Source organism: Oncorhynchus kisutch, linkage group LG6 (assembly GCF_002021735.2).
Source record: "Oncorhynchus kisutch isolate 150728-3 linkage group LG6, Okis_V2, whole genome shotgun sequence".
Lineage (NCBI taxonomy): Eukaryota > Metazoa > Chordata > Actinopteri > Salmoniformes > Salmonidae > Oncorhynchus > Oncorhynchus kisutch.
In genome coordinates this window covers 26,482,951-26,498,405 of record NC_034179.2, presented here as the reverse complement: position 1 = coordinate 26,498,405, position 15,455 = coordinate 26,482,951, and the positions used below count along the sequence as shown (strand labels likewise).

The following is a 15,455-nucleotide window of genomic DNA, read 5'->3' as shown; positions in this document are numbered from 1 at the left end:
GTCACTGTCTCAGTGATGCTCCTAAACTTGTGTCCATTCTGAAAGGAAACGGAAACGGAAGTTCAGGATACAGCGTACACCTTTAGGAGTATTAAATCCACAGCTAATCCATTCGAAACACTGAATAATACCTTAGGGATTATCTAGTTTGTTTTCTGAGGAGTATTTAACAACTAGAACCTACATTCTGCTCACATTTGATAGTCAATTAGGGGGGGAAGGCATCATCCAAACTTCACTACAGATCAAATCAAATTGTATTGGTCACATACACATGGTTAGCAGATGTTAATGCGAGTGTAGTGAAATGCTTGTGCTTCTAGTTCCGACAATGCAGTAATATATAACAATTTCACAACAACTACTACCTTTTACACACAAGTGTAAAGGAATGAATAAGAATATGTACATATAAATATATGGATGAGCGATGGCCGAACGGCATAGGCAAGCTGCAGTAGATGGTATAGAGTACAGTATATACATATGAGATGAGTAATGTAGGGTATGTAACCATTATATAAAGTGGCATTGCTTAAAGTAACTAGTGATACATTTATTACATTACATTTTTTATTATTAAACTGGCTAGAGATTTGAGTCAGTATGTTGTCTGATGGCCTTGAGATAGAAGCTGTTTTTCAGTCTCCCGGTCCCTGCTTTGATGCACCTGTACTGACCTCACCTTCCGGATGATAGTGGGGTGAACAGGCAGTGGCTCGGGTGGTTGTTGTCCTTGATGATCTTTTTTGCCTTCCTGTGACATCGGGTGGTGTAAGTGTCCTGAAGGACAGGTAGTTTGCCCCCGGTGTTGCGTTGTGCAGACCTCACGACCCTCTGGAGAGCCTTGCGGTTGTGGGCGGAGAAGTTGCCGTACCAGGCGGTGATACAGCCCGACAGGATGCTCTCGATTGTGCATCTGTAAAAGTTTGTGAATGTTTTTGGTGACAAGCCAAATTTCTTCAGCCTCCTGAGGTTGAAGAGGCGCTGTTGTGCCTTCACCACGCTATGTGTGGGTGGACCATTTGTTTGTCCATGATGTGTACGCCGAGGAACTTAAAACTTTCCACCTTCTCCACTACTGTCCCGTCGATGTGGATAGGGGACGTGCTCCATCTGCTGAAGTCTACGATCATCTCCTTTTTTTTGTTGACGTTGAGTGTGAGATTATTTTTCTGACACCACACTCCGAGGGCCATCACCTCCTCCTTCCTTGATGATTGAGTTGGAGGTGTGCATGGCCCGCAGTCATGGGTGAACAGGGAGTACAGGAAAGGGCTGAGAGCGCACCCTTGTGGGGCCCCAGTGTTGAGGATCAGCAGGGTGGAGATGTTTCCTACCCTCACCACCTGGGGGCGTCCCATCAGAAAGTCCAGGACCCAGTTGCACATGGCGGGGTCGAGACCCAGGGTCTCAAGCTTAATGACGAGTTTGGAGGGTACTATGGTGTTAAATGCTGAGCTGTAGTCGATGAACAGCATTCTTTCATAGGTATTCCTCTTGTCCAGATGGGTCAGGGCAGTATGATTGCGTCGTGTGGCCCTATTGGGGCGGTAAGTAAATTGGAGTGGGTCTAGGGTGTCAGGTAGGGTGGAGGTGATATGAACCTTGATTAATCTCTCAAAGCACTTCATGATGACGGAAGTGAGTGCTACGGGGCAATAGTCATTTAGCTCAGTTACCTTAGCTTTCTTGGGAAGAGGAACAATTGTGGCCCTCTTGAAGCATGTGGGAACAGCAGACTGGGATAGGGATTAATTGAATATGTCTGTAAACTCACCAGCCAGCTGGTCTGCGCATGCTCCGTGGACGTGGCTAGGGATGCCGTCTGGGCCGGCAGCTTTGCGAGAGTTAACAAGTTTAAATGTTTTACTCATGTTGGCTGCGGTGAAGGAGAGCCTGCAGGTTTTGGTAGAGGGCCGTGTTGGTGGCACTGTATTGTCCTCAAAGCGAGCAAAGAAGTTTAGTTTCTCTGGGAGCAAGACAGGGTTGGTTTTCTTTTTGTAGTCTGTCACGGCCCCTCTGCAGTGCAGGTTACTCCTGCGGTTCCTCCTGCAGGCAGAGGGTCGTTAGTGATTGGAGTCACCTGGGCTCAGGGTATTTAAACGGCTTCACTAATCACTCTTGTCTCTCTCGGCTCCTCCAGGTATGATCCTGTTTTGTTTGTTCCTTTGTAGTTTTGTATAGTTTTCACTCAGTCATTCACACACACAGATTCATGCATCCCTGCACTTTACATACACCTTACATTATAATACTTTCACACCTCATTCCTTTTTCTTTGTTTAAAGTTAATCGTTTTTGGTTTACAATAAAGAACCTTTTTGATTGGCCTATACCTGTTGTTCGTGTCCCCTCATTTTTGCCACAGGCTATGAGCCGGCCTGTGACAAGTCCGTGATTGACTGTAGACGCTGCCATACACCTCTCGTGTCTGAGCCTTTGAATTGTGACTACTTTGTCTCTATACTGATGCTTAGCTTGTTTGATTGCCTTGCGGAGGGAATAGCTACACTGTTTGTATTCAGTCATGTTTCCGGTCGCCTTTCTCTGATTAAAAGCAGTGGTTCGCGCTTTGAGTTTTGCGTGAATGCTGCCATCAAACCACAGTTTCTGGTTGGGAAGGTTTTAATAGTCGCCGTTGGTACAACATCACCGATGCACTTGCTAATAAACTCGCTCACCGAATACATCAATGTTGTTTGACGCTATCCGGAACACATCCCATTCCACGTGATCGAAGCAATCTTGAAGCATGGAATCAGATTGGTCGGATCAGCGTTGAACAGACCTGAGCACGGGCATTTCCTGTTTTAGTTTCTGTCTATAGCCTGGGAGCAACAAAATGGAGTCGTGGTCAGATTTGCCAAAAGGAGGGCATTATCATGTTTAACTGCATGTGTCAGACAATTCAAGATCACTTGTCTGACTGGTTCCAATGTATACTAGAGGTTTATTATCAAGTGACAACAGTAAATACAGTACAAGTTCAGGTACAGTTAGAATATATATTTTATTGATTAAAGTGGCCCAAGAAAAGAGAAAGTTTAAAACTGGATGACCTGGCCCTGAGAGTAAGAAAAAGGATAGCGATTAGGTAAAAAAATATAACATTTCACAGATTGCTGAAAATAGATTCAAATCACCATCTATAAGAAGCTAAATTGTCTTAGTGTCCATCTCATTAACACCACCCTCTGCTTCGTGCCCACGTTTCACAATTAGGCTACCAATAGATGCTATGGTTTGCTGGCTCTCAAAACTGAGGAGAACCAGTACTATTACCTTCCTCTTGTCTCCTCCCAGTTCAAAGTGTTTGCATCACTTGATGGGCACCATTCTCTTTTGTCGACAGTTGGGCTCTACACACTCCAGCCTCAACACAATCTTCTTTGTAGTTTTACCCTGCAGGACAAATCACAAGGGTTCAAGCATGCAACATAAAAATATGGAAATGATTCATGTGCCGACTTGGGTAGACATGGTAACTAAAACAGGCAATTTGCAAACAAGTCCCATCTTTAGAAGGGAAGACTAGGGTAACAGTGAATTTATAAAATATTTCCCCGTTGTGATTCTTGCATACCTTCTTCCTGAAAATAGGCTTTGTCTGGCCACCACAACCAGATTGTTTTCGGTTGTATCTCCTTTTGCCTAAAATACATTGTTACCTGATTAACTCATGCGGAGGTAGACACCACGCATAAATACATGTGAATGTTCAAGCAGACAGAGACTGGGAAGTAACGACACATGGCAGCTCTGCTTCTAGCGCCTAAGTTTAAAAAGTTACAAGCATTTCGCTACAACCGCAATAACTTCTGCTAAATATGTGTATGTGACCAATACAATGTGATTTTGAACGTTAAACTCCGTGGCAAACTTACCCTGTGCACACAGAGAATCCTTGCACTTCTTGTACTGGGTAACTTTGTGAGTTTTATGTTTTTTAAAATTTCTTGCAGTAAGTCCTGCGGGTCTTCGGTATGTTTACCTAGATACAACATAAACACTAGTAAATGACTATAGCAAAGATATAGACTTCCTCTCCACTGAAGCCTGTATCACATTGCTTGCTAGCAATTTCAATAACGTTTTCCTAAATTCTCCTAACCTGCTACGAAAAAGTCACTTCGGTATAGTGGCGTGAAAATTGGGCTGTCCTGTCGATTAAGTCCATTTACCAGAAGAGAATATCTTTCCATGGAAAGTACTGATAAGTGATTTGTATGGCTGTTCCCTGTGTGGGCCTACATTGTGACAATGAAATATAACTTTTTCATATATTTAAACTATTACTGAGAGACAGAATATTGAATACTGACATGAATAACTGCATGTGGAAATGTACTTTTGTGCAAAATAATTAAACGGTTAGAGAGAAACATTGAATTATGATTTTATTCATTCTTGAAAATGTAAAAAATATCAACATCATGAAATATTACACATAGACAAAGATGGGCCTGACACCATAAAAGAACACATTTCCATCCAGTGGTATATTTGGCCACTGGACATCCATAATGTAGCCCGTTTGTTCATTTCAATGTGTATTAAGCTGGATAAAACACACATGGATCTCAGTAGTGATATGTGCTTGATCATAGTGAGAGGAATCTTGAAGGCTATCCGTTAACGATAGGTGTTGTTAGGTTCACAGTCTGGTCTCTGGAATGGCAAACAAGTCAAAAAGGTGATGCAACACCTATGGGGCCAAAAAGAAAAAGAACAGACATTTAAATGTACTAAGTACACACTATTAGAGAATATCCAGAGACGGTAAAAGAAGGCTGGCATACTTTTGAGATTTTTCTGATGTAATAAGGATTATGCAGTGGAGATATCCCATTGATCATAAGAATGCAGCCTTTGTGCCAGGTTATCAACCCTTTGAACTTACCGTTCTCTCTGGTCTCTAAGGGGAAGACGTTCTTCAGTTGCTCTATGACCTGTTGAAGGTGATCGGCTGTAACACCCTGCTCTGGCTCCAAGCAGGCCCTGATTACACATAGGGAAAACAAAGGCATGATGGCTCCCTTTTAGACAAGCCCCTAATGGCAACATGTCTTTGATAGTTAATCCTCATATCAAACTAGCGTAGTATGTTACCTGGGGGTTCTGTGTTGGAGGCTCCTGAGCTTAGCTGTCTCCCCAGCTGGTCTCTTCGTGACACAGGAGAGTACACAGATGATGGTGTTCCAGTCGATACATTGTCCTCTGAACCCTCTCTGTTCTGTTGGACTCACAAAACATATTCTAAAATCACAAGGAAATAAACATGCACTTTCATGTAGACAGGACTGTGCATTCGAGGCATCCCCCTATTTGCTAACCTCTTGCTGAGACTCACCTGTTGTAGAATCTCCCTGAGCCGATGGGGCTGGGACTCTAGCTCCTTGTTGTGGTCCTCCAGGATCTGCATGCGGGTTTCCAGCCTGCCCTTATGGTGCCTCAGGCCTTTGGCTTCAGCCAGCAAGGCCTGGTCCTGGTAGTCCTCCTGGTCCACAGAGTCCTCCCTCAGGTGTGGACATGCCTGGGCCTCAGCGTGCTGCCACTTCAGACGTCGGTACTCCCCCTGGAGCACCCTGGGGGAAATTACACCTTTGTGACCCCAGGCACTCATTTGTGTTTTTATGTTTTCATCTATGCTCTTATGGCAGATCAGAGGTAAACTAATGATGATTGGATAAGATTCGATACCCTGATGGCAGAAATATTTTGATTTGTACGTGATTGGACTGACCTCACCACTCATGAAATGATAAGGACATGAGCGTTAGTGACCTCTCACCTGTTCTCATTCTCCAGCATGGCCAGTGTCCTCTGCAGCTCATCCTGGGTCTCACAGCCTGTGTAACCCAGGTAATGATGACAGGAGGCCAGGGAGTCCTGCTCCAGACGGTCAAGATACTGATCCTCATCCCTGGCCATTAACAGAGGGAAGGACAGAATGAACTATGCAGACATGTAAGAAAGATCATGTAATGTTCATCTTGGACACAGTCTCATTTTGTATCATTAAGTAAGAGCTTTATATGATAAACTTACAAGCTCTCATTGAAGAAGGAGCAGTTCTGGTCCTCCATGTCAGCGAGTCTTGAACAGAAGCAGACAGTAAAAACATACAGTACCAGTCAAACGTTTGGACACCTACTCATTCAAGGGTTTTTCTTTTTTTAAACTTCTTTCTACATTGTAGAATAATAGTGAAGACAACAACACTATGAAATAACACATATGGAATCATGTAGTAACCCCAAAAATGTTGTTTTTTAAAATTCTAAATATATTTTAGATATATGATTCTTCAAAGTAGCCACCCTTTGCCTTGATGACAGCTTTGCACACTCTTGGCATTCTCTCAACCAGATTCACGAGGTAGTCTCCTGGGAATGCATTTCAATTAACAGGTGTGCCTTGTTAAAAGTTAATTTGTGGAATGTATTTCCTTCTTAATGTGTTTTAGCCAATCAGTTATGTTGTGACAAGGTAGGGGGAGGTATACAGAAGAGAGAGCCCTATTTGGTAAAAGACCAAGTTCATATTATGGCAAGAACAGCTCAAATAGACAAAGAGAAATGACAGTCCATCATTACTTTAAGACATGAAGATCAGTCAATACAGAAAATGTCAAGAACTTTGAAAGTTTCTTAAAGTGCAGTCACAAAAACCATCAAGCAATATGGCTCTGAGGACCGCCACAGGAAAGGAAGACCCCGAGTTACCTCTGCTGTAGAGGATAAGTTCATTAGAGTTAACTGCACCTCAGATTAAAGCCCAAATAAATGCTTCACAGAATTCAAGTAGCAAACAAATCTCAACATCAACTGTTCAGAGGACACTGCGTGAATCAGGCCTTCATGCTCGAATTGCTGCAAAGAAACCACTACTAAAGGACACCAATCATAAGAAGAGACTTGCTTAGGCCAAGAAACACGAGCAATGGACATTAGACCGGTGGAAATCCATTCTTTGGTCTGATGAGTCAAAATGTGAGATTTTTGGTTCCAACCGACATGTCTTTGTGAGATGCGGAGTAGGTGAACGGATGATCTCTGCATGTGTGGTTCCCACCGTGAAGCATGGAGGAGGAGGTGTGATGGTGCTTTGCTGGTGACACTGTCAGTGATTTATTTAGAATTCAAGGCACACTTAACCAGCATGGCTACCACAGCATTCTGCAGCGATATACCATCCCATCTGATTGCGTTTAGTGGGACTATCATTTGTTTTTCCACAGGACAATGACCCAAAACACATCTCCAGGCTGTGTAAGGGCTATTTGACCAAGAAGAGTGGTGGAGTGCTGCATCAGATGACCTGGCATCCACAATCGCCCGATCTCAATTGAGATGGTTTGGGATGAGTGTGACCGCAGAGTGAAGGAAAAGCAGCTAACGAGTGCGGGAACTCCGTCAAGACTGTTGGAAAAGCATTCCAGGTGAAGCTGGTTGAGATAATGCCAAGAGTGTACAAAGCTGTCATCAAGGCAAAGGGTGGCTACTTTGAAGAATCTCAAATATAAAATATGTGATATTTCATAGTTTTGATGTCTTCACTATTATTCCACAATGTAGAAAATAGTAAAAATAAAGAAAACCTTTGAACGAGTAGGTGTTTCCAAACTTTTGACTGGTACTGTAGTTCATTGTGAGGTAAATGGAATGTGTATCATAGGAGGGAATTCCAAGAAGTACAAATGCAGCAGTCTAAACCTTACAAGGGGGAACAACTGTTGCTCCTTCTGTTGCTCCTAAATCAGGCTTCTGTGCTTTTCTGTAGACACTTTCCTTGGCAGAATTACATTTCTGTGTTTTCTTCACTTTTTGCTTTCATTTCTTATAAACATGATCTTGCAGAGAAAGAGGACACGCCAGACTAACTGTTTTAACATGATTAAGCCGAAATAAGGAAGTCACGCCACTCCACCATACTCATTAGTGGCATCATGTTCATCTGTGTGGAGAAGATTATTTCAGCGAAAAGGCACATCGTGACCAGTGCTGCTGAGGGCCGAATGTAGGGACAGATAAAGACTGCATGCATGGATAGTGAACAGATGAAAATTAAGAAGTTACTAGAGAAGTTTATCGAGATTTCTTCACTGACATTGAAGTAAAGAAACTGACAAATGTGTGTCTGACATAATAGTTGCTTTGTTGAAGTAAACACAGCGGTGCCGGGGAACACGTGTTCAGCAGGCTGCTGATCTCAGACCAGCTGTTACAAATATAGGCTGCAGGAGTTATTGCCTGAGAAACTGGATTATAAGGTTCTGTGGACACTGCTAACCTTCAGCGTGCTCTCCTCCTGGCCCTAGCGCTGGTAGGCTTCAGGCCCACTTTTCTGACTCAGCCTGACCCAACACCCCCAGGGTGAAGTCCACCCAGCTAATGGGCAGCAGCAGGTGGCTGATACTATATTAGGATTTCTTGACTCATACCTGCAGGCATAGTGCTCAATCCTGGAGTGTGTGTCCGAGTGGGGAAGCCTCGGGGACGAGCTGGGCCTGAAGGAAGCACAGAGATGTCAATCAAAGTCAGGCGTCAATCTGTGCTCACAGTCTCCGGATGTGCCATCACATAAGACCTCCCAGGCTTTAGAACTAATTCTGTGGACTCACGTCTCCTCACTCCCTGACCTCAAGACAGACTGTACAGGCAGGTAACCCCTCTGGGGATGCTTGCTGAAGTACTGCTTTGATCTGAACTTGTTCTTCAGTGTTTTGGCAAAATCACGCATCCTCTCCCCTGAAGTGGTCTGTCAGAGATCAGAAAATAATGTACATTGCAATTCCATGGGAATATTCTTGTAGCCATGCTTGGGTGTAGTATGGCATAATAAAATGAGTCTTACTGGGGTGTAATACTCCATGATGGGGTAAATTAAAGCCTTGGCCTTGGTAGTATGCCCGGACAGGAAGCAGCTCTGACAAATGTCCACATTAAACTGCTTGAGGCTTCTGTATCTGGGGGAAAATGAGTTAAAAAGCCTAAATATTATTGACATTCTCTATATGGTTGAAATGGTGTTCCCCTTCGAGGCCCTATGGTTCACCTGAAGCCTTTGATGGGACACTGTTTGCAGATGGAGCACTTGGCCTGGTGTTGGGCGTTCTCTGCCTGGACCACTCGCTGCAGCACGGGCAGCCACACAATGGACTGGGGTTCCAGGCTCATCCACTCCAGGAAGTGGGACAGCTGGATGGTGGTCTTCCCAGGAGCCTGCAGCCACACGGTGGGGAGGAGAAGAGGACCATGAGACCACCAGAGATCCCGAAGGCAGGGCCTGTGCTCTCTGGCACCCTGAGGGCAGCTGGTCCCCTTCAGAGACTGACTAAGTAGAGCTGTAGCAAATTACTGGCGCTTCACAGTCATTCATTGCCAGAAATAATTAATGACATTGATGATAAGAAATGTTAAAGAAAAGCCTCATGAGTCACTAATGTTCATTACTGGACTAAATTCTCATTAAAAAGGGTTTGAAAGGCACTCCATGTTACATTTCTTGAGGGCCTTGATGAGAGAAATTGCATAATTAAATTGTCATTGCCGTTTGGGTTCCAGTGGTGTGCTCTAATCCAGCTGTGGAGCCTGATAAAGCCTGTCTACTATAGTAGCATCCCGATGCCACTGGAGTGAAGGACTGCTGAGTATCTATCATGGGGACATACCAGAGGACAAATCACATATTTACTACACAAACAGACATGCATGTGGACATACAAATATACACAACGTACACAAATACACCAGTGTACACATATGTACCTCCGTAAAGCCCACACAAACAAGCTGACAGACAGCAAAAGGTCAGAGCGACAGAGCCTGTGGTAATTAGCCCTTTCAGATAAGTTAACACAGCCTGTTAAAATGCCATGACCCCTTTGACATAGTTGACTGTTTAGTAATCTCACTCAGATATGTCAAGATGAAACAGAGGCAGCAGACATATGACTGGCTGATCTAAAAGAGTCTATCAGAGGTGTTGATGTCTCAGTATTTATCATGAATGTTTGACATGAGCTTTTAACATGATACAGTTTGAGTTAGCATAACTGTCATCATAGATGGTTAGTTGAATAGGGCTCACAGTGTTTAATCAGGCATATGCATCTCTCCACCATGGTCTCAGACCTACTCAAAGACATATAAACAGCCTCAAATTCTCTGTGATATTAGTCTGCTGCTCACATTATTTGTTATAGATTACACCTTACAAATGAATAAAGAATGTTCAAAATCCCCTTTGATAATCAACATCACATATCAAGATTGGAGATACTCTAATGACAAGTATCAGTTTTTAACACAGAATGGATTGTACTTATTGTAATCTCACACAACAATTAGATGGGGAAAACCTTAACAGTAGTATCTAGTTTGACCAATGTAAATCCTAGCTCACCATGCGAAAGCAGCTGGCCACGCTTGGCTCCACATTGCTCCCTCCAAAGGAAGCCACCTCTCCTAGCTGCCATGGGATCTGGATTATCTCCTGAAGCAGGGCATTGATGTGCTGCTGGTCAGCACATCCACCAGGCCCAGACACCTGCCAGAACAGATCTGACATACCCTCTCCTCAGACAGGACATATAGGACACAACCTACACTTCTCTGTACGATTGATTGGAAATGCATCATATACAGTAACAAAGCACATCTTACATTTGCATTTCTCCTGAATGTCAGCATTGCATAGACACACCAGGCCTGTCTTGAAGGACAGGATTCTCAGCTGCCCATTACGGCCACTAGAGGGTGCAGAGAGAGAAAAAGAGGAAGTCTCAGTGTTTGACTGCCGCACAGTATGGAGTGAGGTGGATGGTTTTTCACAGTGGTATACATTCTTACTCAACAGAGTCAACTGCCATCTAAGCATGAGATAATGCAGTAATACACCCTCACTATCTCTCTCCTTCTCACACACAAATGCACATGGTTCAATACCCACGCACATTCATAAGATATCCAGGTGTTAGCCCCAGAGCACTGTACTCGCTCTTTTGGCCTTCAGCCGCTCAGCTGAAGTGCATATGAATGCATCTATACATACATACACACACACACACACACACACACACACACACACACACACACACACACACACACACACACACACACACACACACACACACACACACACACACACACACACACACACACACACACACACACACACACACACACACACACACACACACACACACACACACACACACACACACACACACACAACCTTGTGGGGACACACAATTCAGTCACATTCAAAATCCTATTTTCCCTAACCCGTACTCTTACCTTAACCTTAACCCTAACCCAAAGACCCAACCTTAACCCTAAACCAAGCTCCTAACCCTAATCCTAAAACCAACCCTAGCACCTAACTCTAATTCTAAGATTAACACTAACTCTAACCTTAACCCTAAACCCGCTAGAAATAGCATTTGACCTCGTGGGGACTAACAAAGTGTCCCCAGTTGGTCAAATGTTTGTTTGTTTACTACTCTTGTGGGGACTTCTGATCCCCACAAGAAGTTAAACACGTCCACACAGTCTTCACACACACACATACAATCGCCCAGGGACAAATGCACGCTATCCAAAGAGCGTAAAGGCCGCAGTATAAAACACACACACACAAACTGAGCGCTGTCACGCATCATTGGATATTTATTTGATACTTGGTTGGTGATGTTGCCCTGGGGAATATTGTTCACTAAACTGAATGGCTAATCCAAGGAGCCCTGCTAAGAGTGATGTACTGTAGCTAAATTATCTAAGAGATAGAGAGAGCAACCCCTGATGTGGGACTGACCTAGGATGTCTCTTAGAGGAAGAGAGGAAGATGCAGAGAGAGATGGAGGGAAAGAGTGGAGAGAGTGACATGTAATGGAATAGATAGAGATTGGGAATAGAAAGGCTAAAGGATAGACAAAAAGGGGAATAAACTGTAGAAAATGAAGAAGATGTTCCATTAGGCAGACCTGTCGTATACGTTGAGCAGCCAGTTGAGACACATGTCCACACAGAGCGGGATGTCGAGCAAGACTCCATGTTTCTCCTCCAGCTGCTCGTACAGGCTGGTCAGAGCATGGATGACCTCCAGGACATCCATAACCTCAACAGCGTCCGTCACGGGGTCATCATACCCCGACCCCAGGCCCTGGAAAACCGCTGCCGCACAGCCAAGGCTCAGCTTGTCCACTTTGGGTAGAGGGGAAAGGGAGAAGGGCGTTAGCTGTGACACTACTGCTGCGGTGATTGAGTGGGGCAATTAATATGACAGGTCACTGGGCACAGTAACACACTCACATCTCAAGGCCTGTTGTACACGTCGCAGCTTCATGGCTGTTCGGTAGGCAGAGAACCTGATATTGTTCAGATCAGCTGGGGAAAGATGGTAAATAATGGCATCTTTAGATCAACACCATAATAGGAAGCATCCTTTCAATCATATGGCGATCCTTTTCTTCAGTCTTACCAAGTGCCTGGTAGAGCTCTTTCATTTGTGGATGATCCCAACAAGTGGTCTGGGTTTGATGGCTGTAGCAAGAGAGAGTAACATGTAGAGAGACGTAGAGGGACAGGGGTCATAGTAAATATTGAGGTCACAGTAAACAAACTGGGACACGGGTCACAAAAAGAGGGAAACTGTTGTGACATGCTACAGTGGTTCTTCCCTTAAAAGTTGCGGCCTTACTGCAGCACAGCTTGCGGAGTGCCGCATAATTATATGGCACGTTATTTGTCAGCTATTGTTGCCAGAATGACCCAATTTACCCCAATCTGCCACCATCTACCACAAACGGTCGCGGCATAAGCTCTAAACTTTTAAAGGAAGAACCACTGTATGCTGCTAGACTTGTATTTGTGCTGGAAGGCTGATGTTTTTTCACACTGGTTTTGTGTTTTTATTTATGCTTACTTAATGTAGTATGGCACTTTGTTGGGCGATATGGCACGTTCCCATGGAATCTGCACTGAACCTAAAATGAAACAATGTAAATCAAGCAAGCACAACAATGTAGCATGGAAAATGTAACCAGAAGAGCAAGGGCATTCAGCATGGCAAATGTAACCAGTGTTCTGAGGGGGTTCTCCAGCAGAGAGAGAGAGAAGCAGCTTACCAGAGAGGAAATGCTGGGACCTGGGCCCAAAGTCTCTGTGGACATCCTGCAGATGCCTCAGCCTCTTCTCAGTGGACTCCTGCAACAGGGAAACACACCCACTACAGCACACACATCTCTAAGCCTGCTACAGCACATTCCCAGGGACTGAGTAACATACTACACGTGATCTGACACCAAGAGGCTTTAGAAGAGTGATGGGAAAAATGAGGCTGCTGGAGAACATTGTTGCAGGGGAAGATCAGGATTGTAAAATCTCATATAGGATTTTAACCTCTCCCTTTTTTTGTACCTCCAGCAGTTTCCACCTGGTGTTGAGTTGCTGCAGACCCTGGGTGTTGTCCTCTGATAGGGGGACACTGGAGATGGTCAGCTGGTGGACTAGCTGGTTGACATGCTTCATGCCCTCCTGACCCTGAGTCAGCTCCACCTGGAACAACTACAACATGGAGGCCATGCCAGTCACTAACACGGCAACCATTTGCCAATCATAACACAACATCCTGATATGTAGGGTCTTTGACCAAGTACGCTGTATCTGCTGGTAAAGCAATCTAGAATAAATCAAACTATATAATGTGCAGAGAATAGCTGCTAATTTAGTTATTCTATGCCTATGCACACGCATTAAGCATTTGGAGCATATCAGCTCACTTTCAATGTTAGTCTAAGTAGTCACTATATAATGGAAAATAAAAATGGACCTTGGTAGTGGAAAACAAAAATGGTTGTATGTTGCTGATTCCTGCATACCTTGGTGGCATCGATATGGTCCTGCAGTGAGTCAATGAGAAGGTCTCCTATGGGCCCCCAGGCCTCCTGCACCCCCTCAGCCTGCTCCATGTCCAGGCACAGCTCCTCCACAGCCCCCTGTAGCTCTGTGAGGCGCTCCAGAGTACACTGCATGTGTTTGTGGCGCTGAACACTGCGTGACATCACACTCTCCCACAGGTCTCCGGCCACTGCGGCCTGCCTCCACACCCAGCGACCGACACTCTGCTGTTGAGTACTCACGTCTACAGACAGGAGATGCAGAGTAACAGAAAGGGCAGATCTCACTGGAGAGACAATGAAAAATCAGGATTCAGCTTATTATGAAATAAGCATTTTCTTCCTAACCAGGAACACATAACTAACTTCTTAACTTATTGGTCTGATAATTGGGTTTGCCATATCTTGCTGACTTCCCCACCTTTGCTGTCATCTGGATTCACAGTGGCACATTGTGACAGAAAGGCCTGAGCGGACTCCAACACCGAGTAAATAAAGGGTCCCCGAGACTTTAACTCCTCAACGAAAACCTAAAGAAGAGATCAACAGAACAGACATCCGTTCCATCGTCATTCCATCTGCTCTGGGTTAAGTGCTGCACAAAGCAGCATAACAAGACTTAACGTTAATAAAACCACAAAACTGGAGTATGCACAAGACACTGGATATCTTGTTTTTTTCATCCTTGAAACTGAATTAGATAACAGACCTCTGTGGACTTGCAAATATAGCCAGGAGCAAACAAGAGAAGAAATATTCACAAGCTCAGGCTTCAGACTGAATCTGTGTTGATTTCCAATGACAATACATTCAGACTACATCATAATGTGGGTTGAAGTACTCTCTCTCTATTTAGAATTTCACTTGGACTACATTTCATACATTGCATGTGTTGGGACTTTGCGATTCATGACAACAGACAGACGTCAAAGACTGTAGAGATGATTTTGCACGGGCATATAAAGATCATCAAAACCATTCCCATAAACAATGGCTTAATGTGAAATAACTGTACAAGGCCATTTTTATGCTCATATTTTATTTATATATACGGCACATGTGTATTGTGTACATATCCTGCAAAAATAATTGACAATAAAAGTCAAACAAATAAAATGTTCACCACTGTTCAAAAGTTTGGGGTCACTTAGAAATGCCCTTGTTTTTGAAAGAAAAACACATTTCTTGTCTATTAAAATAACATACATTTGATCAGAAATACAGTGTAGACATTTTTAATGTTGTAAATGACTATTGTAGCTGGAAACGGCAGATTTGTTATGGAATATCTACATAGATGTACAGAGGCCCATTATCAACAACCATCACTCCTGTGTTTCAATTGCACGTTGTGTTAGCTAATCCAAGTTTATCATTTGAAAAGGCTAATTGATCATTAGAAAACCCTTTGCAATTATGTTAGCACAGCTGAAAACTGTTGTCTGATTGAAGAAGCAATAAAACGAATGGGATAATGGGCCTCTGTACGCCTATGTAGATATTCCATAAAAAATAAATCTGCCTTTTCCAGCTACAATAGTCATTTACAACA

The 15,455-nt window shown here is 43.8% G+C and overlaps 3 protein-coding genes across 3 annotated transcripts; all 3 read right to left on the bottom strand.

Annotated features, from left to right (window-relative positions):
* Positions 1-2,994: 2,994 nt before the first annotated feature.
* LOC109891765 (60S ribosomal protein L36a) lies at positions 2,995-4,205 on the bottom strand. The gene is given in 6 exon segments (XM_074933817.1): positions 2,995-3,068; positions 3,286-3,405; positions 3,587-3,654; positions 3,888-3,954; positions 3,956-3,994; positions 4,185-4,205. Coding segments are annotated over 6 exon segments (336 nt in total). The 3' UTR covers positions 2,995-3,047.
* Positions 4,206-4,421: 216 nt separating this feature from the next.
* LOC116374369 (dystrophin-related protein 2-like) lies at positions 4,422-8,557 on the bottom strand. Its single transcript, XM_031826505.1, has 7 exons — positions 8,447-8,557; positions 6,052-6,099; positions 5,795-5,926; positions 5,354-5,588; positions 5,113-5,236; positions 4,904-5,001; positions 4,422-4,708 (listed from the first exon to the last, which is right to left on the bottom strand). Exons 2-6 carry the CDS (start codon positions 6,087-6,089, stop codon positions 4,946-4,948), a joined length of 585 nt encoding a protein of 194 aa, XP_031682365.1. The 5' UTR covers positions 6,090-6,099; positions 8,447-8,557; the 3' UTR covers positions 4,422-4,708; positions 4,904-4,945.
* A 38-nt stretch (positions 8,558-8,595) lies between these two features.
* LOC109892091 (dystrophin-related protein 2-like) lies at positions 8,596-14,428 on the bottom strand. The gene is made up of 13 exons (XM_031826504.1): positions 14,325-14,428; positions 13,886-14,148; positions 13,425-13,571; positions 13,133-13,211; positions 12,931-12,991; positions 12,487-12,548; positions 12,318-12,392; positions 11,990-12,209; positions 10,671-10,756; positions 10,411-10,568; positions 9,061-9,227; positions 8,860-8,971; positions 8,596-8,763 (listed from the first exon to the last, which is right to left on the bottom strand). The coding sequence occupies exons 2-13, from the start codon at positions 14,066-14,068 to the stop codon at positions 8,623-8,625; spliced, it is 1,491 nt and encodes a 496-aa protein (XP_031682364.1). The 5' UTR covers positions 14,069-14,148; positions 14,325-14,428; the 3' UTR covers positions 8,596-8,622.
* Positions 14,429-15,455: the final 1,027 nt, after the last annotated feature.